General features: G+C 41.7%; 1 protein-coding gene across 1 annotated transcript in view; it reads left to right on the forward strand.

Annotated features, from left to right (window-relative positions):
* Positions 1–26258, forward strand: part of LOC128652215 (SLAM family member 5) — a 185514-nt gene that overhangs the window by 126899 nt on the left and 32357 nt on the right. The window contains exon 2 of the mRNA XM_053705152.1: positions 14940–15257. Within this exon, the coding sequence (XP_053561127.1) occupies positions 14940–15257 (318 nt within the window). The remainder of the gene's footprint in view (positions 1–14939; positions 15258–26258) is intronic.

Consider the following 26258-nt stretch of genomic DNA (forward strand, 5'->3'; position numbering starts at 1 on the left):
GTTCAAATAAAATTCTTGCTGCATCCACCTCAGTCAGGGAGAGTGTATCAGCTCCCTCTACATCTGATGGTGCTATTACAGGCAGGCCCTGTGAGGCACTGATCAGTACAGGTGTATCCATAGTCCACAACAAAGTGCAAGTGTCACCCAAGTGTATCCAAAAGTGATGATGGCTGAAGATAGGGAGGGTAGCAAGGCAGTGGGTGCTACACGATATAACAGAGACTTCAATTTAGTGCACTCTCACTGGCCAACCCAGACACAGACCAGGGTGCTTAACGGAATGAACAATCTGAATAGGAATAAGCACTCACTGGATTTCAAAACAACAAATATTTATTCGGCAGTGACGTTTCAGGGCATTCACCCCTTCCTCAGACAACCCAAAATGTGAAACAAGCAATGTTAAATAATGACTCAAACCCCTCCCCCATCAAATTTCAGCCAATCAAAATACATCCAAATCAATCAATAGGGGATGTATGTTAAACAAAAACATATATATATATATATACATACAGTATAGATGTGTGTATATTTGTATTTATGTGTTTTACTGTATATTTACTGTACATATTTAACATTACAATCTTTTTCACTTGAAGGAAAATGTAATCTGTATTGTAAATATATATATATATATATATATATATATATATATATATATATATATATATATATATATATATATATATATATCTATACCTGTATATCTATTAATACAGATATATATATATATAGGATATTATACACAATATTTATATCCAGCGACTCAGTAGATTCTGTTGTAGCTTATGAAGGGCAGATAGGATATCAATGCCACTGTTATGGTAAAATAATTCGGCAGATTATTTTTGGTATGTGAAGAGCTCCCAATTTTGTGTCCTAGTATGGCCGCTGCCTAGACACGCCCCCCATAGATATCTATTTTACATTAACAGTAGTGATGTTGCGAACTGTTCGCCGGAGAACAGTTCCCGGCGATCTTAGCTTGTTCGTGTTCGCTGCGGCGGGCGAACATATGCGATGTTCGATCCGTCCCCTATTCGTCATCATTGAGGAAACTTTGACCCTGTATCTCACAGTCTGCAGATACATTTCAGCCAATCAGCAGCAGACACTCCCTCACAGACCCTCCCAGCTCCTGGGCAGCAGCCATTTTAGATTCATTACGATCCTGCATTCTTAGTGAGAGGAGGGTTAGTGCTGCTGCTGCTGATTTTATAGGGAAATAGATAGCTAGGCTAGTGTATTTAGTGTCCACTACAGTCCTGAAGGACTTATCTAATCTCTGCTGTAAGGACAGCACCCCAAAAAGCCCTTTTTAGGGCTAGAACTTCAGCCCAAAAAGCCCTTTTTAGGGCTAGAACTTCAGTCGTTTTTTTTGTAATTTTATTTGCATTTGCCTGGTTGTCAACCTGTGTGTGAGGCTCACAGCATATACTGTGATTAGTGCCACCACTGATATCTGCTTAACATTAGTGTAAATTTTTTTAAAAAAACTTTTACATCATTTTGCTAGTGTAATCTAATTTCATTTTCCATCAGGCCTGTGTGAGGCCCACATCATATACTGTGATTAATAGCTCTGTTTTCCACCACTTATATCTGGTGTAACATTAGTGTAAATTTAAAAAAAAAAAACTTTTACATCAGTCTTCTAGTGTTATGTAATTTTAGTTGCCAGGCCAGCCTGCCACTAGAGCCAGCTTGTGTGTCAGGCTGCCAGCATATACTGTGCCTACTTCCATCTTCAGTGCCACCACTCCTATCTGTTGTAACATTAGTGTAACTTTTTTACAAAAAAACTTTTAGATCAGTCTACTAGTGTTATTTAATTGCAGTTGCCTGTCTGCCAGCGTGTGTGCCAGGCCCACTTTCCAACTAGTGCCACGAATCATATTTGTTATAACAGTAGTGTAAATATTTAAAAAAAAAAATTTTTGACTGTGAAACATCAGTCAGCTAGTGTAATCTAATTGCAGTTGCTTGCCTCCCAGCGTGTGTGCCAGGCCCACTTGCCAACTAGTGCCACCAATCATATTTGTTATAACAGTAGTGTAAATATTTAAAATAAAAACTTTTTTGACTGTGAATCATCAATCTGCTAGTGCAATTGAATTGCAGTTGCCTGCCTGCCAGCGTGTGTGCCAGGCCCACTTGCCAACTAGTGCCACCAATCATATTTGTTGTAACAGTATTGTAAATATTTTTAAAAAAAAACTTTTTTGACTGTGAAACATCAGTCCGCTAGTGTAATCTAATTGCAGTTGCCTGCCTCCCAGCGTCTGTGCCAGGCCCACTTGCCAATCATATTTGTTATAACAATAGTGTAAATATTTAAAAAAAAAACTTTTTTGACTGTGAAACATCAGTCTGCTAGTGTAATCTAATTGAAGTTGCCTGCCTGCCAGCGTGTGTGCCAGGCCCACTTGACAACTAGTGCCACCAATCATATTTGTTATAACAGTATAATAAATTTTTAAAATAAAAACTTTTTTGACTGTGAATCATCAGTCTGCTAGTGCAATTGAATTGCAGTTGCCTGCCTGCCAGCATGCGTGCCAGGCCCACTTGCCAACTAGTGCCACCAATCATATTTGTTATAACAGTATTGTAAATATTTAAAATAAAAACTTTTTTGACTGTGAATCATCAGTCTGCTAGTGCAATTGAATTGCAGTTGCCTGCCTGCCAGCGTGTGTGCCAGGCCCACTTGCCAACTAGTGCCACCAATGATATTTGTTATAACAGTAGTGTAAATATTTAAAAAAAAAACTTTTTTGACTGTGAAACATCAGTCAGCTAGTGTAATCTTATTGCAGTTGCCTGCCTCCCAGCGTGTGTGCCAGGCCCACTTGACAACTAGTGCCACCAATCATATTTGTTATAACAGTATTGTAAATATTTCAAATAAAAAACTTTTTTGACTGTGAAACATCAGTCAGCTAGTGTAATCTAATTGAAGTTACCTGCCTGCCAGCGTGTGTGCCAGGCCCACTTGCCAACTAGTGCCACCAATCATATTTGTTATAACAGTATTGTAAATATTTAAAATAAAAACTTTTTTGACTGTGAATCATCAGTCTGCTAGTGCAATTGAATTGCAGTTGCCTGCCTCCCAGCGTGTGTGCCAGGCCCACTTGCCAACTAGTGCCACCAATCATATTTGTTATAACAGTAGTGAAAATATTTAAAAAAAAAAAAAAACTTTTTTGACTGTGAAAAATCAGTCTGCTAGTGCAATTGAATTGCAGTTGCCTGCCTCCCAGCGTGTGTGCCAGGCCCACTTGCCAACTAGTGCCACCAATCATATTTGTTATAACAGTATTGTACATATTTAAAAAAAAAAAATTTTTGACTGTGAAACATCAGTCAGCTAGTGTAATATAATTGCAGTTGCCTGCCTCCCAGCGTGTGTGCCAGGCCCACTTGCCAACTAGTGCCACCATTCATATTTGTTATAACAGTAGTGTAAATATTTAAAATAAAAAAAAATTTGACTGTGAATCATCAGTCTGCTAGTGCAATTGAATTGCAGTTGCCTGCCTCCCAGTGTGTGTGCCAGGCCCACTTGACAACTAGTGCCACCAATCATATTTGTTATAACAGTATTGTAAATATTTAAAAAAAAAACTTTTTTGACTGTGAAACATCAGTCAGCTAGTGTAATCTAATTGCAGTTGCCTGCCTCCCAGCGTGTGTGCCAGGCCCACTTGCCAACTAGTGCCAGCAATCATATTTGTTATAACAGTAGTATAAATATTTAAAAAAAAAACTTTTTTGACTGTGAAACATCAGTCTGCTAGTGCAATTGAATTGCAGTTGCCTGCCTCCCAGCGTGTGTGCCAGGCCCACTTGCCAACTAGTGCCACCAATCATATTTGTTATAACAGTATTGTAAATATTTAAGAAAAAAACTTTTTTGACTGTGAAACATCAGTCTGCTATTGTAATCTAATTGAAGTTGCCTGCCTCCCAGCGTGTGTGCCAGGCCCACTTGACAACTAGTGCCACCAATCATATTTGTTATAACAGTATTGTAAATATTTCAAATAAAAAACTTTTTTGACTGTGAAACATCAGTCAGCTAGTGTAATCTAATTGAAGTTGCCTGCCTGCCAGCGTGTGTGCCAGGCCCACTTGCCAACTAGTGCCACCAATCATATTTGTTATAACAGTATTGTAAATATTTAAAATAAAAACTTTTTTGACTGTGAATCATCAGTCTTCTAGTGCAATTGAATTGCAGTTGCCTGCCTCCCAGCGTGTGTGCCAGGCCCACTTGCCAACTAGTGCCACCAATCATATTTGTTATAACAGTAGTGAAAATATTTAAAAAAAAAAACTTTTTTGACTGTGAAAAATCAGTCTGCTAGTGTAATCTAATTGAAGTTGCCTGCCTGCCAGCGTGTTTGCCAGGCCCACTAGCCAACTAGTGCCACCAATCATATTTGTTATAACAGTATTGCAAATATTTAAAATAAAAACTTTTTTGACTGTGAATCATCAGTCTGCTAGTGCAATTGAATTGCAGTTGCCTGCCTGCCAGCGTGTGTGCCAGGCCCACTTGCCAACTAGTGCCATCAATCATATTTGTTATAACAGTATTGTAAATAGTTAAAATAAAAACATTTTTGACTGTGAATCATCAGTCTGCTAGTGCAATTGAATTGCAGTTGCATGCCTGCCAGCGTGTGTGCCAGGCCCACTTGCCAACTAGTGCCACCAATCATATTTGTTATAACAGTATTGTACATATTTAAAAAAAAAACTTTTTTGACTGTGAAACATCAGTCAGCTAGTGTAATATAATTGCAGTTGCCTGCCTCCCAGCGTGTGTGCCAGGCCCACTTGCCAACTAGTGCCACCAATCATATTTGTTATAACAGTAGTGTAAATATTTAAAATAAAAAATTTTTTGACTGTGAATCATCAGTCTGCTAGTGCAATTGAATTGCAGTTGCCTGCCTCCCAGCGTGTGTGCCAGGCCCACTTGACAACTAGTGCCACCAATCATATTTGTTATAACAGTATTGTAAATATTTAAAAAAAAAAATTTTTGACTGTGAAACATCAGTCAGCTAGTGTAATCTAATTGCAGTTGCCTGCCTCCCAGCGTGTGTGCCAGGCCCACTTGCCAACTAGTGCCAGCAATCATATTTGTTATAACAGTAGTATAAATATTTTAAAAAAAAACTTTTTTGACTGTGAAACATCAGTCAGCTAGTGTAATCTAATTGCAGTTGCCTGCCTCCCAGCGTGTGTGCCAGGCCCACTTGCCAACTAGTGCCACCAATCATATTTGTTATAACAGTATTGTAAATATTTAAGAAAAAAACTTTTTTGACTGTGAAACATCAGTCTGCTATTGTAATCTAATTGAAGTTGCCTGCCTGCTAGCGTGCGTGCCAAGCTCCATTTGCCAAGTTAGTGGCACCACTCATATTTGTTGTAACAGTACTTTTAATATTTAAAAAATAAACATTTTTGGTTTGTGAAACATCAGTCTGCTTTTTTGTGTCAGGCTCACAGTGTATACTGTGCCCACTTGCCCAGTGCCACCACTCATATCTTGTTTAATAGTAGTGTAAGTGTACATTTAAAAAAAATAAACTTTTTGGATTGTGAAATATCAGTCTGCTTTTTTGTGTCAGGCTCACAGCGTATACTGTGCCCACTTGCCCAGTGCCACCACTCATAATTTGTTTAATAGTAGTGTAAGTGTACATTTTAAAAAAATGACAGGCAGAGGCAGGCCACCCCGCAAGTGCCGTCGTGGTCGTGGTGCTGTGATTCCCTTAGACCCTACAACTAAGCACAGTGTTCAGAGGCCACGTGCCATGGACGCGAAAACTTCTGAGGAGGACCTACTTGAATGGCTAACACAGGACGCCCAATATTCTACAGCTTCCGCTCCTAGTCCTAACCTTGACGCACCATCCACCTCCAGCTTAGCTTCGGGCACCTCTCAAGTGACCAGTGCCACTCACCCACCTGCCGCCACCACCAACACTAGCACCACAGCCGCTTCACTTGATCTGTATGAGGAGTTATTGACACATCAGTTGGAAGAAATGAGTGATGCGCAACCATCATTGACAGAGGATGTAGATAACAGTGATATGTCTCAGTCAGGCAGCATTACAGACATGGACGTACGGTGTGATGATGATGATGATGTTGTACCCGCTGCTGCTTCCTTTCTTGATGTTTCAGATACAAGTGAAGCGGTTGATGATGATGTGTCCGTGGATGTCATGTGGGTGCCCGCTAGAAGAGAAGAAGAAGAGGGGGAAAGTTCAGATGGGGAGACAGAGAGGAGGAGACTAGTTGGAAGCAGGGGGCGTTCGTAGCAAGGAGCTAGTGGCACAGTCAGACAGCATGCATCGACACCCGGGGTCAGCCAGACAGCACGCCAATCAACGCATGCTGTTGCCACCACCAGAATGCCGTCATCACAGAGCTCAGCAGTGTGGCATTTTTTTTGTGTGTCTGCCTCTGACAACAGCGATGCCATTTGCAACCTGTGCCAAAAGAAACTGAGTCGTGGGAAGCCCAACACCCACCTAGGTACAACTGCTTTGCGAAGGCACATGGTCTCACATCACAAACGCCGATGGGAAGAACACATGAGTAGAAGCAGCACACAAACTCAAAGCCGCCATCTTCCTCCTGGTCCAGCATCTTCAGCCACGTCAACCACTGCTGTCCTCCTTGCCCCCTCTCAACCATCCTCCACTCAGTCTATCTTACATAGCAGTTCCTGGTCATCTGCCCACAGTCAGGTGTCTGTCAAGGACATGTTTGAGTGTAAGAAGCCAATTTCCCAAAGTCACCCCCTTGCCCGGGGTCTGACAGCTGGCTTGTCTGAACTCTTAGCCCGCCAGCTTTTACAATACAAGCTGGTGGAGTCTGAGGCGTTCAAAAAATTTGTTGCTATTGGGACACCGCAGTGGAAGGTACCCGGCCGAAATTTCTGTTCACAAAAGGCAATCCCCAACCTGTACTCGATTGTGTGAAAGGAAGTAATGGCATGTCTGGCACACAGCGTTGGGTCAAGGGTCCATCTGACCCCTGATAGCTGGTCTGCAAAGCATGGTCAGGGCAGGTATATCACCTATACTGCGGATTGGGTAAACATGCTGACGGCTGACAAGCATGGAATGCGTGACTCTGCAGAGGAGTTGGTGATACCGCCACGACTTGCAGGCAGGACTGCTGCTACCTCCTTTACTCCTCCTACTCCATCCTCTTCCATAACCTCTTCCTCGGCTGACTCCTCTTCTGCTGCTGCATCTTGCTCCACATCAACGGCAACCCCCCAGCTCCCCAGGTACTATTCAACATCCCGGATACGGCAGTGTCACGCCGTCTTGGGGTTGACTTGCCTGAAAGGCAAGAGTCACACCGCACCAGCACTCCTGTCCGCCCTGAACGCACAGGTGGATCAGTGGCTGACTCCGTACCAACTGGAGATTGGCAAAGTTGTTTCTGACAACGGAAGTAATTTGGTGGCGGCATTGAAATTGGGCAAGTAGACACGTGTGCCGTGCATGGCACATGTGTGTAATTTGATTGTACAATGATTTGTGCATAAGTACCCAGGCTTACAGGACATCCTGAAGCAGGCCAGGAAGGTGTGTGGCCATTTCAGGCATTCCTACACGGCCATGGCGCACTTGTCGGATATCCAGCAGCGAAACAACCTGCCAGTGAGGCGCTTGATTTGCGACAGCCTGACATGGTGGAATTCAACACTCCTAATGTTCAACTGCCTGCTCCAACAAGAAAAATCTGTTAATGAGTATTTGTATGACCAGTGTGCTAGGACAGCCTCTGGGGAGCTGGGGATTTTTTTGCCACGTTACTGGACGCTCATGTGCAATGCCTGTAGGCTCATGCGTCCTTTTGAGGAGGTGACAAACCTAGTCAGTCGCACTGAAGGCACCATCAGCGACATCATACCATTTGTTTTCTTCCTGGAGCGTGCCCTGCGAAGAGTGCTGGATCAGGCCGTAGATGAGCGTGAAGAGGAAGAGTTGTGGTGTCCATCACCACCAGAAACAGTCTTATCAGCATTGCTTGCTGGACCAGCGACAACGCAGGAAGAGGATTGTGAGGAAGAGGAGTCAGAGGAGGAATGTGGCTTTGAGGAGGAGGAGGAAGACCAAGCACAACAGGCATCCCAGGGTGCTCGTTGTTGTCAGCTATCTGGTTCCTGTGGTGTTGTACGTGGCTGGGGGGAAGAAGGTACCCTCAGTGAGATCAGTGAGGACGAGGAACGGGACATGATTAGCTCGGCATCCAACCTTGTGCAAATGGGGTCTTTCATGCTGTCATGCCTGTTGAGGGACCCTCGTATAAAAAAGCTGAAGGAGAACGACCTGTACTGGGTGTCCACACTACTAGACCCCCGGTATAAGCATAAATTGACTGAAATGTTACCAAATTCCCGCAAGTCGGAAAGGATGGAGCAGTTCAAAAATAAATTAAAAAGTATGCTTTACACAGCGTATAAGGGTGATGTCACACCCCTTGCTTGACTACTGGGTGTGCAGGCTTGACCTGTGGCCTGAGCTATCCCAATTTGCAATCGAACTTCTGGCCTGCCCCGCTTCAAGTGTCCTGTCAGAAAGGACCTTCAGTGCAGCAGGAGGTCAAAAAAGTCTTGATTATCTCACCTTTATTAAAATGAATGAGGGATGGATCCCGAAGGGACTGACATTGTGCGATACATTAGAGTAAAAAAGGCATGATGAGATGACGAGCTGCCTTGGGCTACAAATGGTACACACGCTGCTGTATTTTATCTTCGAATGCCGGATGACTTGGGTGACTTATCCGCCAACAACTAGGTTTCAAGCCGCAATGTTTTAGGGCACTTTCTAACTGTCAAACAAACATCAATTTTTCTGGCCTCTGCTACAGCAGTGGCTGCAACAATACCTAATTTTTCAGGCATTTGTACATGCCTAATTTTTCTGGCCTCTGGTGCTACGCTGTGGCTACAAAACCCAAACAAAAAAAAAGGCACATAACAGTGATTAAACTGTTAACCCTTTAAGGACACAGCTTTCAGTTTGCTCAATTGTTTTATGACGGAAAAATTCCGTCATATGTCCTTAAGAGGTTAAGAATAGTACTACGCAACACACCACTCATATCTGGTGGCACAGTAGATTGCACGCGCAGTGCCCCAAATTTGAAGTAGGAGGACCGACCAAGCATCTTTTTCCATCTCCCGGTTCATAAACATTATCTCCGGGTTACTAAAATCGATGCCATACCTGTACTCGATTGTGCAAAAGGATGGCATATGTGGTATTTCATGCTGTTGTGCCTGTTGAGGGTCGTGGACCATCGTATAAAAAGGCTGAAGGAGAACGACCTGTACTGGGTGTCAAAGCATCTTTTTCCATCTCCTGGTTCCTTCCTAAAAATTGTCTCCAGGTTCCTAAAATCGATGCCATACCTGTCCTCGATTGTGCAAAAGGATGGCATATGTGGTGGTATTTCATGCTGTTGTGCCTGTTGAGGGTCGGGGACCCTCGTATAAAAAGAAAGAAGGAGAACGACCTGTACTGGGTGTCCAAGCATGTTTTTTGTTCAATTTCCCGGTTCCTAAAAATTATCTCCGGGTTCCTAAAATCGATGCCATACCTGTACTCTATTGTGCAAAAGGATGGCATATGTGGTGTTTCATGCTGTTGTGCCTGTTGAGGGTCGGGGACCCAAGTATAAAAAGGCTGAAGGAGAACGACCTGTACTGGGTGTCCAAGCATCTTTTTCCATCTCCCGGTTCCTAAAAATCATCTCCGGGTTCCTAAAATCGATGCCATACCTGTACTCTATTGTGCAAAAGGATGGCATATGTGGTGTTTCATGCTGTTGTGCCTGTTGAGGGTCGGGTACCCTCGTATAAAAAGGCTGAAGGAGAACGACCTGTACTGGGTGTCCAAGCATCTCCCGGTTCCTAAAAATTATCTCCGGGTTCCTAAAATCGATACCATACCTGTACTCTATTGTGCAAAAGGATGGCATATGTGGTGTTTCATGTTGTTGTGCCTGTTGAGGGTCGGGACCCAAGTATAAAAAGGCTGAAGGAGAACGACTTGTACTGGGTGTCCAAGCATCTTTTTCCATCTCCCGGTTCCTAAAAATTATCTCCGGGTTCCTAAAATCGATGCCATACCTGTACTATTGTGCAAAAGGAAGTAACCTTACCATGGGTCCCAGAAAGCATGTTTTATTGTTATACTTTGTCAGGATAATCAGGCAGGCCATATAGACCTCCCCCGATAGGGGGAGGAACAGGGAATAAACTGCTAAGAATAGTACTACTTAACACAACCTAGTTACCATGGGTCCCTGACCGCATGTTTTATTGTTATACTTTGTCTGGGTAATCAGGCAGGCCATATAGACCCCCCCCCCCGATAGGGGGAGTAACAGGGATTAAACTGCTAAGAATAGTACTACTTAACACAACCTAGTTACCATGGGTCCCAAACCGCATGTTTTATTGTTATACTTTGTCAGGGTAATCAGGCAGGCCATATAGACTTCCCCCGATAGGGGGAGTAACAGGGATTAAACTGCTAAGAATAGTACTACTTAACACAACCTAGTTACCATGGGTCCCAGACCACATGTTTTGTTGTTTTACTTTGTTAGGGTAATCATGCAGGCCATATAGACCTCCCCCGATAGGGGGAGTTACAGGGATTAAAGTGCTAAGAATAGTACTACTTAACACAACCTAGTTACCATGGGTCCCAGACCGCATGTTTTGTTGTTATACTTTGTCAGTGTAATCATGCAGGCCATATATACCTCCCCCGATATGGGGAGTAACAGGTATTAAACTGCTAAGAACAGTACTACTTAACACAACCTAGTTACCATGGGTCCCAGACCGCATGTCTTGTTGTTATACTTTGTCAGGGTAATCATGCAGGCCATATAGACCTCCCCAGATAGGGGGAGTAACAGGTATTACACTGCTAAGAACAGTACTACTTAACACAACCTAGTTACCATGGGTCCCAGACCACATGATTTGTTGTTATACTTTGTCAGGGTAATCATGCAGGCCATATAGACCTCCCCTGATAGGGGGAGTTACAGGGATTAAAGTGCTAAGAATAGTACTACATAACACAACCTAGTTATCATGGGTCCCAGATCGCATGTCTTATTGTTATACTTTGTCAGGGTAATCATGCAGGCCATATAGACCTCCCCAGATAGGGGGAGTAACAGGTATTAAACTGCTAAGAACAGTACTACTTAACACAACCTAGTTACCATGGGTCCCAGACCGCATGTCTTGTTGTTATACTTTGTCAGGGTAATCATGCAGGCCATATAGACCTCCCCCGATAGGGGGAGTAAGAGGGATTAAAGTGCTAAGAATAGTACTACTTAACACAACCTAGTTACCATGGGTCCCAGACCACATGTTTTGTTGTTATACTTTGTCAGGGTAATCATGCAGGCCATATAGACCTCCCCCGATATGGGGAGTAACAGGTATTAAACTGCTAAGAACAGTACTACTTAACACAACCTAGTTACCATGGGTCCCAGACCACATGTCTTGTTGTTATACTTTGTCAGGGTAATCATGCAGGCCATATAGACCTCCCCAGATAGGGGTAGTAACAGGTATTAAACTGCTAAGAACAGTACTACTTAACACAACCTAGTTACCATGGGTCCCAGACCGCATGTCTTGTTGTTATACTTTGTCAGGGTAATCATGCAGGCCATATAGACCTCCCCCGATAGGGGGAGTTACAGGGATTAAAGTGCTAAGAATAGTACTACTTAACACAACCTAGTTACCATGGGTCCCAGACCGCATGTTTTGTTGTTATACTTTGTCAGGGTAATCATGCAGGCCATATAGATCTCCCCCGATAGGGGGAGTTACAGGGATTAAAGTGCTAAGAATAGTACTACTTAACACAACCTAGTTACCATGGGTCCCAGAAAACATGTTTTGTTGTTATACTTTGTCAAGGTAATCATGCAGGTCATATAGACCTCCCCCGATAGGGGGTGTTACAGGGATTAAAGTGCTAAGAATGGTACTACTTAACACAACCTAGTTACCATGGGTCCCAGACCACATGTTTTGTTGTTATACTTTGTCAGGTTAATCATGCAGGCCATATAGACCTCCCCCGATAGGGGGAGTTACAGGGATTAAAGTGCTAAGAATAGTACTACTTAACACAACCTAGTTACCATGGGTCCCAGACCACATGTTTTGTTGTTATACTTTGTCAAGATAATCATGCAGGTCATATAGACCTCCCCCAATAGGGGGTGTTACAGGGATTAAAGTGCTAAGAATAGTACTACTTAACACAACCTAGTTACCATGGGTCCCAGACCACATGTTTTGTTGTTATACTTTGTCAGGGTAATCATGCAGGCCATATAGACCTCCCCCGATAGGGGGAGTTACAGGGATTAAAGTGCTAAGAATAGTACTACTTAACACAACCTAGTTACCATGGGTCCCAGACCACATGTTTTGTTGTTATACTTTGTCAGGGTAATCATGCAGGCCATATAGACCTCCCCCGATATGGGGAGTAACAGGTATTAAACTGCTAAGAACAGTACTACTTAACACAACCTAGTTACCATGGGTCCCAGACCGCATGTCTTGTTGTTATACTTTGTCAGGGTAATCATGCAGGCCATATAGACATCCCCCGATAGGGGGAGTTACAGGGATTAAAGTGCTAAGAATTGTACTACTTAACACAACCTAGTTACCATGGGTCCCAGACCGCATGTTTTGTTGTTATACTATGTCAGGGTAATCATGCAGGCCATATAGACCTCCCCCAATAGGGGGAGTTACAGGGATTAAAGTGCTAAGAATAGTACTACTTAACACAACCTAGTTACCATGGGTCCCAGACCGCATGTTTTATTATTATACTTTGTCAGGGTAATTATGTATCTATCAAATCTATCTATTTATCTTCTATCGATTCTATCTAACTATCAATCTATGTATATCTATCTATCAAATCTATCTATCTCGTGGCCGGACTGATTTGAGACAGCCACTTGTGTTTAGGCCAAATTTGAAGTAGGAGGACAGACCAATAATCTTCTTCCATCTCCCTGTTCCAAAAATGCAGGCCATATAGACCTCCCCCGATAGGGGGAGTAACAGGTAGTAAACTGCTAAGAATAGTACTACTTAACACACCACGGGTCCCAGACCGCATGTCTTATTGTTATGCTCTGTCAGGGAAATTATATATCTATCAAATCGATCTATTTATCTATCAAATCTAACTATCAATCGTATCTATCAAATATATATTGCATCTATTGATCTATGTAATTTGCATCTATCAAATGTATATTGCATCTATTGATCTATGTAATTCGTATCTATCAAATGTATATTGCATCTATTGATCTATCTAATTTGTATCTATCATATGTATATTGCATCTATTGATCTATGTAATCTATGTATCTATCTGTCAAATCTATCTCGTGGTTGTGCAAATGGACTGTTTGAGGTTGTTTGTGGTGCGTTACACGGGGAGTTTGCTCTGTCACTGTGAAGCGGGCGTAACCCTTACACTACCTGATCGATACAACATCATACCTGATGTTTTAAAGCACGTTATTCAAAAATTTTTTAGGAATGTTAGGTGATTAAGGCCCTTTATGGGTTAAAACCAGACTCTGCATCAACTATGTAATTTTCCTTGGGAGTTTTGCCATGGATCCCCCTCCGGCATGCCACAGTCCAGGTGTTAGTCCCCTTGAAATAACTTTTCCATCACTATTGTGGCCAGAAAGAGTCCTTGTGGGTTTTAAAGTTCGCCTGCCTATTGAAGTCAATGGCGGTTCGCGCGGTTCGCCGGTTCGCGAACAGTAGCGGAAGTTCGAGTCCGCCGTTCGCGAACCGAAATTTTAAGGTTCGCGACATCACTAATTAACAGTATCACATATACATAGAATTATATATTTAATAATAAAAATTACATTATTTTCTATTTAGAGAAAATAGAAATGGGAAATATGCATAATGTGATTTGTGTTTTGCGATTTAGGTCTAACGTGGTATTGGGTTCATGCACATGAAGAATTGCTAACTTCAATGCACGTTATTGAAATATTAAATATAAAATATAAAAAAATATTAAAAACAACTATTACAAATTATTGTATATACTGTTACAAATTCAGAATAATCCATAGAAGATATGTGTATTTTTACAGTATGTATATTAATTTTAAAAAAAAATATTATTTCTTTATTTAAATGTTTTATATGTAATATTTCAAGTGCATTAAAGTTAGAAATTCTTCATGTGCACGAATCTGAAAATGCGTTAGATTTAAATTAAAAACACAAATCATGTTAAGTATATTTTACATTTCTATGTTCTTTATATGTGATACTGCTAAGGTAAAATACATATCAATAACTATATATCTATAGGAATAAATATACTGGTATATACTGATATATTTGGTATAGCGCGTCAGGTTTTGCTCGAATGCAAACGTTTTACTTTCAATTCAACACACGCAAAAAGCTTCTATCTAGTGAAGTTTACACTTGAGCGGAAAAGCTAAATAGCGCTCCACTCTTAATATAGCCCAAAGTGGGAAATTCTGGGTAAGGATATTCAAATGCTCAATCTATGTACCTTATACATGAGAAACGTTTATTTTTCTTCATAAAACCCATATTATTATAATTATAGTCTACAAGTCTTATTTTGAACACATTCTACAGTAGCATCTACATAAAGGAGATCTGTTATAAGTCTTAAGATCAGATGTTAATGCAGCTGTTCTCTAAGAATTTTTTTTTTTTTATTAATGGATTATAAATATTTTGTTTTTACTGCTGTGAAGTAACGAGTAACTTTCTTTTGCAGATATTTCATGTAAAACATTATGTGGAGATACAAAAATTGTCAATGGGACAGAGAAAGAGGATGTAATTCTACAAGTGGATAAATCTATTAATATTCAAAATATTGTTTGGAATATTGGGGATGATTATCTTGCAAAGACATCACCAAATGGTCAAATTGATTTTCAAAGGAATACACTAAAGAAAAAACTGCAAAGTGAACAAGATGCTTCTTTAAAGTTTCTGCGTCTAACAGAGGAAGACCAGAGGACCTACATTGCAAATATACTCCTCAGTGATGAAACTACATGTAAACAACTATTTGATCTTAGAGTGTACAGTAAGTACTAGAAATATTGCAATATTTAACCATGTACTATTTGTACAATTATCATATTTCTTTTAATTTCTGCCATTTCCATAATCAATGTTTCCTGTTTGTATTAGACATGAGCATTCAGATTCAGACAAATGTAAAACACTACTAATTATTTGTTGCATTTATTTGACAATGATAAACAAGAGGTCCCTTTAACAGAACAATGAACAAACAAACAAGTGTGAAAAATTGTTGACTTGTTCAGGCGTTAAAACCGTTACTCTAAAGCAGTGTTCCTCACAGTTTTCTCTAAGGGAGCCACAATGCCAAGAGACAGCAAAAAGGAGAGTCACATTTACCGCAAATCCCTGTGGCCTACCTGTTTAGCTAATTTCTTGATAGAGAAAACCTATATAATGTAAGCATATAATACAGACAACATGGGAAAGGTTAACTTAGAACTGGTTATTTTGATTTTTTTTAAAAGTGCACAGCTGGTCCGTGGGAGCCAAAAAAAAAAAAAAAAACCCTAATATAAATATAAATTAAAACACTGTTTTAAATGAAAAGTAAAAAACATGTCTTTAATGTCCCTTTAATAGTGAGAAGAGTGGAAGAATGTATTCATCTCTTTAACTGTCTTCATGTTGTATTTGTGGCTTGCAATCCTTGTGAGTCAATCAAGATGGGAACTGGTGGTCAGACTCTCTATTTCCTCTTTATAATGTTCATGGTAGGGAATATTGATTCACAAGTATACTTGGTCACAAAAAATGACATTATTTTTTTTACAAATGGCTTCAAGGTGGGAAAGTCCAATTCAGAAACTACATTCCAGAAGTGGCCCATTCCCACTCCAAGTTCTGCTTTAAGTATGTCCTTTGCTTCCAACTCAACAATTTCACTTTTGAGAGCAGCATGGTTAAAAGGGCAGAGTTGTATCACAATCTTGGGTAGTGAACAAAATCTTTGTCAGGTAAATATACTGTAGTTATTTTGTTCTTGAATGCTTACATTGCATGTAATATGTTACCTCAGAGCTTCTTCCTTGGGGCACCAAGTTTAGTGTGTTCAGGTGATGTGATATCAATCAGAAGGTCCAAATATATAATCCATTCCGTGTCTTCTAATTCTGGCGCCTTTTACACTTGCTATCAAAGAATTCACGTATTTTGGGAAGTCAACTCAAAAAGCGTTCACAAATTTTGTCATAAGATAACTATCTTACCTCATTATGCATCACCAAATCACCATACCCTGTCTCATAGTATATCAATCATCAGGGAGGAACAAAGAGTTCCCTAGCGATGAAGGAAGTAACCAAAATTATCAGGTGGGCGGAGGATCACTCCTGCCATCTATCTGCAATTCACATCCCAGGAGTAGACAACTGGGAGACGGATTTCCTGAGTCGTCAGACTTTTCACCCGGGGGAGTGGGAACTCCACCCGGAGGTTTTTGCTCAGCTGACCCAGCTATGGGGCATTCCAGAATTGGATCTGATGGCGTCCCGTCAGAACACCAAACTTCCTCTTTATGGATCCAGGTCCAGGGACCCCAAGGCAGCATTGATAGATGCTCTAGTAGCGCCTTGGTCCTTCAATCTGGCTTATGTCTTTCCACCGTTTCCCCTTCTCCCTCGGCTGGTAGCCAGAATCAAACAGGAGAAGGCTTTGGTAATTCTGATAGCGCCTGCGTGGCCACGCAGGACTTGGTATGCAGACCTAGTGGACATGTCATCTGTTCCACCATGGACACTGCCATCGAGGCAGGATCTTCTAATACAGGGTCCATTCAAGCATCCAAATCTAGTTTCTCTGCAACTGACTGCTTGGAGATTGAACGCTTAATTCTATCTAAGCGTAGGTTCTCTGAATCAGTTATAGATACTCTGATCCAGGCTAGAAAGCCTGTCACCAGGAAGATTTACCATAAGATATGGCGGAAATATCTTTGTTGGTGTGAATCCAAGGGTTACTCGTGGAGTAAGATTAGGATTCCAAGGATATTGTCTTTTCTCCAAGAAGGATTGGAGAAAGGCTTGTCAGCTAGTTCCTTAAAGGGACATATATCTGCTCTGTCTATCCTGTTACACAAGCGTCTGGCAGAAGTACCAGACGTTCAAGCATTTGCACAGGCTTTAGTAAGAATCAAGCCTGTCTATAAACCTGTGGCTTCTCCATGGAGTCTAAATTTAGTTATTTCAGTTCTTCAAGGGGTTCCGTTTGAACCTTTACATTCCATAGATATTAAGTTATTATCTTGGAAAGTTTTGTTTTTGGTAGCTATATCTTCTGCTCGAAGAGTTTCAGAATTGTCTGCTTTGCAGTGTAATTCACCCTATCTGGTGTTCCATGCAGATAAGGTAGTTTTGCGTACCAAACCTGGTTTTCTTCCTAAAGTGGTTTCTAATAAGAATATTAACCAGGAAATCATTGTTCCTTCTCTGTGTCCTAATCCATCTTCAAGGAAGAAACGACTGTTACACAATCTTGATGTGGTTCGTGCTTTAAAATTCTATTTACAAGCAACTAAAGATTTCAGACAAACATCATCCTTGTTTGTTGTTTATTCTGGTAAGAGGAGAGGTCAGAAAGCGACTGCTACCTCTCTTTCCTTTTGGCTGAAAAGCATCATCCGATTGGCTTATGAGACTGCTGGACAGCAGCCTCCTGAACGAATTACCGCTCATTCTACCAGAGCTGTGGCTTCCACATGGGCTTTCAAGAATGAGGCTTCTGTTGAACAGATTTGTAAGGCAGCGACTTGGTCTTCACTGCATACTTTTGCCAAATTTTACAAATTCGATACTTTTGCTTCTTAGGCTATTTTTGGGAGAAAGGTTTTGCAAGCAGTGGTGCCTTCCGTTTAGGTTACCTGTCTTGTTCCCTCCCTTCATCCGTGTCCTAAAGCTTTGGTATTGGTATCCCACAAGTAAGGATGAATCCGTGGACTGGATACACCTTGCAAGAGAAAACAGAATTTATGCTTACCTGATAAATTACTTTCTCTTGCGGTGTATCCAGTCCACGGCCCGCCCTGGCAATTAAGTCAGGTTAAAATTTTTTGTTTAAACTACAGTCACCACTGCACCCTATGGTTTCTCCTTTTTCTCCTAACCGTCGGTCGAATGACTGGGGGGGCGGAGCCTGAGGGGGAGCTATATGGACAGCTCTGCTGTGTGCTCTCTTTGCCACTTCCTGAAGGGAATGAGAATATCCCACAAGTAAGGATGAATCAGTGGACTGGATACACCGCAAGAGAAAGTAATTTATCAGGTAAGCATAAATTCTGTTATTTTAATGTGGGTTTAGCGCACTTGAGAATATGCGATCAGGTTCGAGGGCGAGTAGGTGTTAGTTTTTTTCAGCTTTTTTTTTTGCTCCATTGAAATTTATGAGGAAATAGGTTATTGCGATAAGTTCTTGCTTTGAACTTGTAATGCAAGTGCAACCCAACGCGTGCAAAAAGCTTACTTCTAGCACAGTTAATGATCGAGCGCCACATGTTATCTGACCCTATATTATTATTCAGTTCTACTGTATTTCATGATCCTTTAAGTCAAACCACTCAAGTCCTATAATTTGGTAGGAATGAAAATGCTCAAGAGATATTTAAAAAAGAAAATTATTTTGGTAAGGAATTCGGAGGGTAGACTCAAAATCACAGTAAGTTTATTCAAAATATATTGAATAAATACTGGTAAAAACAAACTGTAATGCTCATGGGATACCCCTCTATCAGACCGAACTCGGCCAGTAGTCTTGTTATCCTGGCGTTGAGCCGGAATTATGGGGAATATCCCAGAGCAGTGAAAAAGGGGTAGTGTACAAGCGCTAAGGTAATCCCCAAGCTGTATCCAAACAGAGATCCTAACCAACCTCCAAAAAATATGCACAAGTAGTAAGAAGTGAATACAGCGCCAACAAGAGGCCAAGGGATAAATATACTCACAGAGAGATAAAAGAAGATTATTTAATGAACCATGTTAAAAAGCATCAGTAATAAAAGACTATATATAAAAAATGTAAAAAGCACATTTAAATAAAATTACAAATACAGGAATATCTTACAGAAGCGGCTCAAAGGGCCAAAGCTGATAATTACAATAAAAACAGAGGTAATAACAGGTGATCAGTGTGAGTGGTACACCAGAATAAGAGTTTATACTAATAAAACAGAATTAGCCTAAGTACAACTATAACAAGTGCATCAAGCAAAAAACTAATAAACAATAATACAAACAATAGTGTTCAAAATTAGTGTTTCAAAAATAGTGTTCCAAAAAATAGAAAAATGCACTGCAGTGCAAAAAAAAAGGGGGGTAGCAAAATAATTGTATAGATATGATCAAATAGTGAGTGAGTGCAAATGGATATAAAAATGCTAGCTACTTAATCCAGTGAGGTTAAGATATAATTAAATAAAATACACAATAGGCAATAACATAAAAAATAATAAAATACACAATATGCAATAACATAAAAAATAAAATATAATCCAAAAAAGTGTTCAAAAAGTTGATCAACAAATCTTAGTGAAGAACAAAAATAAGTCAATCAAAACTAAAAAATGGGTGATGAAAAGCAAGGTGAAAGTGAGGAAGTTGATTCCTTCCAATGTTAGTTACTTTAACAGATCCAGATTCCTGAGTGTGGTAGCTGAAGTAGCTGATTGGATCCTAGCACCTGTCAGCTGCTCCTATGGTATCCTAAAAAGTGTCCCTGTAAAAAAAGAAATTCACAACATAGTGTATCCAATATGAGAATGAAGTAAAGATTAAAGTAATGCTTACCAATATGTCAACGCGTTTCTGCCCTCAAAAAGGGCCTTTCTCAAGACTAGAATATTGGTAATGGCAGCTAGCCTTATATACAGTTTAGAAGTAGCCTATATGGTAGTTTAATTGATTAATTGTATTGTTTGGGCGCCAAATCCCTCCACTTCCTGTGTAACATCTAAAAGATTCCCCCAAGTCCCTGAGCAGAGAAAGTTAGTAAGATGTGGAAGGCGGCACTCACCACAGGCAGGACATTCCCCAGCGGCAACAGCAGAGCAGTCCAAGGACAAACCACTAGAATGGTCAGGCAGGCAGGGTTTGGCAAGAGCAAAACAGTCCAAGGGCACACCACTAGAATGGTCAGACAAGCAGGGTTTGGCAACAGTAAAGCAGTCCAAGGGCACACCACTAGAATGGTCAGGCAGGCAGGATTTGGCAACAGTAAAGCAGTCCAAGGGCACACCACTAGAATGGTCAAGCAATCAGGGTTTGGCAATAAAGAGGCAATCCAGAAAAACAGGTTTTAATAAGCAGAGTAGTCAGACAGGCAGGGTTTAGCAGCAGTATATCAATCCAGTAATTAAGGGGTATAGCAGGCAGAGTAGTCAGACAGGTAGGGTTCAGCAGCAGTATACCAATCCAGTAATTAAGGGGTATAGCAGGCAGAGTAGTTAGACAGTCAGGGATCATACACAAATAGGCAAATTAATACAACGATCTGTCACACCCAGGAGCACACAAAGTAACACCTATACTTGGGCAGTGACAGTTCATTGTAGGAAATTTACATAGGCACAGGATTCATGCCACAAAGGTCCGACCGGCATCAGGAGTGTGTGGCGATGACGTCAGACCCGACACAACCCCTGGCAACGAGCAGGGAAAGAGAAGCAAGGAGACACTGCACCCCAAGCAATGGCTAGAGTGGAGTGGCGTGATATAGCCCCCCTCTCAAGGGTTCCCTCCAGGAACCAGAGTCAGCCTCAAAGGATGAGCAGCATGGAATCTGGAGACCAGAGATGGAGCATGCACATAACGGGCAGGAACCCAGGAACGATCTGCCACAGTGTAACCCTTCCAATGCACAGATATTGCAGTTGTATGCGCCTGTATCTGGAGTCCAGGATCTTAGCTACCTCATATTCGGGGTCACCACGGACCAGGAGCGGAGGAGGAGGCGCTTGGAGCCGGGTATATCTATTCTTGATGTAAGGTCTGAGGAGTGAGATGTGAAAGACTGGGTATATGTGTAGGGTTTTGGGCAAGGCCACTTTGTAGGCAACAGGAGACAGTCTTTTCAGGACCTTGTAAGGGCCAATAAACCTAGGCCCCAATTTGTGAAAGGGTTGACGTAGACGAATGTGTTGAGTAGAGATCTAAACACGTTCACCCACTGGGACGGCATGTACAGAAGCTCTATGATGATCAGCAAACTTCTTATATCTAGAGACAGCTGAACATAGCTGAGAGCGAATACCTTGCCAATGAGTGGTGAGTCCAGTCTCATGGTGAGACATGTCGATCTGCAGCAGGAACCCCAGTGGACTGAGCAGAAAGAGGGAAGACACAAGGTTGTGTCTGCTGTGGCTTGAAATGGAGAACATTTAAGAGAAGAGTGCCAATGAGTGTTTCTTGTCAGCTCAGCTAGGGGTAAAAACTCAGACCAGTTGGTAGGGCGAGCGTTGACAAAGGCTCTAAGATAGACTTTAAGATCCTGGTTTACTCTCTCAGTTAGTCCATTGGTCTGAGGATGATAGCCAGAAGACAAGGAAATAGTGGTTCCAATCAACTTACAAAAGGCTCTCCAAAAGGTAGAGATGAACTGTGAACCTTTGTCGGAAACAATATTCACAGGAATGCCATGAAGTCGTATCACATGCAAGAGAAAAAGAGACAATAATTCTTGCTCAGAAAGCAGTTTGGTTAGGGGTACAAAATGAGCCAGTCTGGAAAAGCAATCCACCACAACCCAGATAACTGTATGGTGGTCAGAAGGAGGAAGGTCCACATTGAAGTTCATTGTTATGTGTGTCCATGGTTGTTTGGGAATGGACAATGGTTGGAGAAAGCCAGGAGGCAAGGATTGGGGAGTTTTGTTGGCATCACAAGTTGTGCAGGCTCTCACATAATCCTGAGCATCAGGCTTCATAGCAGGCCACCATACGTGTTGGGAAAGATGCTTAAAAGTCCTAGTCAAACGAGGATGTCCTGAGAGTTTACTATCATGAGCCCAGGATAGCACAGGGGTGCATAGGTTCAGTGGTACAAAGAGGATATCAGAGGCCACAGGGGCTCCAGGAGGTTTACTAGACATTGCAATCTTTGCCGAAGGGTGGTATTTAGTTGAGCAACCACACAGGAGGAAGGTATGATGTGTTCAATAGGAGCTTGAGTGAGGGAACTGAAGGGAAAGGGCATCTGCCTTCTTGTTCTTGGTCCCAGGAAGATAAGAGACCACAAAGTTAAAACAGGAAAAGAACAAGGCCCACCTAGCCTGTCGAGGATTGAGTCAATGAGCAGTCTCTAGGTAAGCCAGATTCTTGTGGTCGGTGAGAATCTGAATGGGATTAGTGGTGCCCTCTAACCAATGATGCCATTCAGTCAAAGCCATCTTAATGGCTAAGAGTTCACGATTACTCACATCATAATTCATCTCAGTAGGAGTAAAGCGTTTAGAGAAAAAGGCTACAGGGTGTGACTTGGAAGTCAAAGGATCCCTTTGGGTAAGAACTGCTCCAGCCCCTATCTCGGAGGCATCAAGCTCTAAAGTGAACTGTAGGTTAGGATCAGGATGGCGGAGCACAGGAGCTGAACGGAAAGCCTTTTTCAGACAAGATAAGGCATTTATAGCTTCGGGAGGCCAATGTTTACAGTCTTTGTTCCATTTTGTCAATTTAGTGAGAGGAGCAACTTTTTGTGAAAAGTTCTTTATAAACTTGTGGTAATAATTGGAGAACCCCAAGAACCTCTGTAATTCCTTTAAAGAAGTTGGTTGAGGCCATTCTAGAACTGCGGTGAGTTTAGCAGGATCCATGGTAAAACCCTCCTTCGAGATGACAAAACCAAGGAATTGGATCTGAACTTGATCAAACTCACACTTTTCTAGCTTGGCTACTAAAGAATTGTCTCTGAGACGTAGAAGCACCTGTCTCACGTGTCTATGATGCTCCTCCAAAGTGGAAGAGAAAACAAGGGTGTCATCCAGATAGACGATGACAGTGCGGTAGAGGAGGTCAGGGAAGACATCGTTGACAAATGCCTGGAAGACTGCAGGGGCATTACACAGCCCAAAGGGCATTACAAGGTATTCGTAATGCCCAGATCTTGTGTTGAAGGCGTTCTTTCATTCGTGGCCTGGAAAGATGCAAATCAGATTGTATGCCCCACGTAAGTCCAATTTGGTGAAAAAGCGAGCATCCTGGAGTGAGTCATACAGTTCGGTGATCAATGGTATGGGATAGCAATTCTTGATGGTTATGTTGTTCAAGGCCCTGTAGTCGATGCATGGTCTGAGCCCACCATCCTTTTTACTGACAATAAAGAAGTCTGTCCCAGCAGGAGAGGAGGAAGGGAGAATGACACCTTTAGCTAGGTTCTCTTGGATGTACTCCTCCATGGATTTGGTTTCAGCCTTGGAGAGTGGATAAGTCCTCCCTTTAGGAAGTGGGGCTCCGGGAAAGAGGTCGATCTTGCAGTCATAAGGACAGTGGGGTGGCAGCTTTTTTCTCAAACACGTCCGCAAAGTCCACGTATAATGAAGGTTTGAAGGAGTCTGTTTACTGGCTATAGGAATGCGGAGCAGAGGAGTAACTTTAGCAAGGCAGGAGTGGAAACAGGAGGTACCCAAGGAGGCCAGTTGTCCTTCAGCCCAGTTGAACAGTGGATTGTGTACCCGAAGCCAAGGAAGACCAAGGATGACAGGCTGTGCTGGGGAATGAATGACCTCGAACTGCAGCTGTTCCATATGAAGGACTCCCACAGTCAGGGTCAGGGGTGCTGACTCAAAATAGATCAAGCCTGAACCAAGGGGGGTGCTATCCAGAGTAGTTATCTTGAGATGATGTCTTTTCTGCAAAAGAGGCAAGCCAGCTTGAATCATGAAACAGTGATCCAGGAAGTTTCCAGCTGCCCCTGAATCAATGAAGGCTTGAGTGTGGACGGTATTCTGAAGGAAGGTAAGGGTAACAGGTACCAGGATCCAAGAGGAGTGAGGGGATTTAGTAGAGATCATGCTTAGAGGTACCCCTGTGTTATCCCCTAAGCATTGGCTTTTCCTGGCAGAATGTCACAGTCATTTAGTTGGTGGGAGTTAGATCCACAATTAAAGCATAGTCTCAGTCTCCTTCTTCTCTGTCTTTCAGACTCTGAAGGTTTAAAGGAGGAGAGATCCATGGGTTCCTCCACTGATGTAAATGGAGCTGCTGAAGGGATAGAGGATACTGCCAAAACTAGACGAACAGAAGGACTGGAGGGACAGAGTCCAGTCTGATACAAAGCATTAAAAAGTCATCCACAGAAGAAGGAATATCACGATAAGTGAGTTCATCTTTGATGCGTTCATGCAGACCCCTCCTAAAGGCTGCCTTGAGAGCACTGCCATCCCAAGTGGATTCAAGTGCCAAGGTGCGAAACTCGATGGCAAATTGTGCCACAGTTCTATTGCCCTGGCGGAGATCCAGGAGATAATATTCTGCAGCAGAGGTACGGCCAGAAGTCCCAAACACAGCAGATAAAGCAGAAATGAAATCATCAGCATCATGCAAGAGTGGACTGTTCTGTTCCAAAACGGGAGAGACTCAGGCTAGGGCCTTGTCTTTCAGTAAGGAAATGATAAAGGTGACCCTTGACTGGTGAAACTGAAAGGTGTGAGGATCATTGTGGAAGTGCAGCCTGCATTGGTTAAGAAAGCCCCTGCAATCAGAAGTACCTTCATACTTGTCAGGCAAAGGTATTCGGGGTATACTTCCAGAAGCAGAGGAAGAAGTCCCAGTAGACTATAGACTGTAGATATAGGGGACGATTTATTAAAGTGTGAGCGGATATGATACGATGTAGCATATCATGTCTGCCGCACATCAATAAATGCCGACATACGCTGTCGGCATTTATTATTGCCAAAGCAGTTCTTGTGAACTGCTTGTGTATTGACGCCCCCTGCAGATTCACGGCCAATCGGCCGCTAGCAGGGGGTGTCAATCAACCAGGTCGTATAGAATCGGGCGGATTGATGTCTGCAGCCTCAGAGCAGGCAGACAAGTTATGGAGCAGCTGTCTTTAGACCTCTGCTTCATAACTGCTGTTTCCAGTGAGCCTGAAGGCTCGAGCGGAAACAGGGGAATCAAGCTCCATTCGGAGCTTGATAATTCAGCCCCATAGACTTTTAAACATTTGTCAAAAGCCCACAAAATTGTTCCCAGTCATCCAGGGAGACCAATAATTTCAACAATTGGTACATTAGGAGAGAAAGTTTGGGAATGGGTGGATAGTTCTTTGCAACCAATAGTTCAAATCAATCCAGGTTATAGTACACAAAACACTTATTAAAAATGATAAGCAAAATTGAGTAGAAAGAAGAGTATTATCTTTGGACAATTGATGTTTCTCTTGTATACCCCATAATAAGGGTCTGGTATCTTTGAGAGAAATGTTGAATATATATATATATATATATATATATATATATATATATATATATATATATATATATATATGTATGTCATTTTGATACTTTGTTTATGGACTATCTGAATGATATAGTATGTTATCTATTTTGTCCCTAAAGGTAATTTTTACCTCCAAAAGCAAGATAGAGCAATGGGGGCAAAATGTTCCCCCTCTTATGCAAATCTGTACTTGTGCTATTTTGAAATGGAGTAGATATTTAATGCATGTAATCCCTTTTGGTATAATTTAGCGTTTTATACTCACTTTATAGACAATATCCTTATAGTTTGAAGGAAGATATTTCTAGCATAAACTCATTTGTGAAATATTTGAATGGCAACTTTGGTAATTTGAGGTTTACTTTCTCCTGTTCCAAAAGGATATTGTCTATCTAGATCTAAATATAACATCTGACAGTCATATGCAAAATTTAAAACAGAGGTATATATCCTAAACAAATGTTGGGTAACACAATTCTAAGATCAGATTCTTGTCATCCTAAACATCTTAAAACTGCATTCCATAAGGGGCAGTTCATAAGAATTCAAAAGAAACTTTTCTGAGATGGAACAATATTT

This window comes from Bombina bombina, chromosome 1 (genome assembly GCF_027579735.1).
Source record: "Bombina bombina isolate aBomBom1 chromosome 1, aBomBom1.pri, whole genome shotgun sequence".
Classification (NCBI taxonomy): domain Eukaryota; kingdom Metazoa; phylum Chordata; class Amphibia; order Anura; family Bombinatoridae; genus Bombina; species Bombina bombina.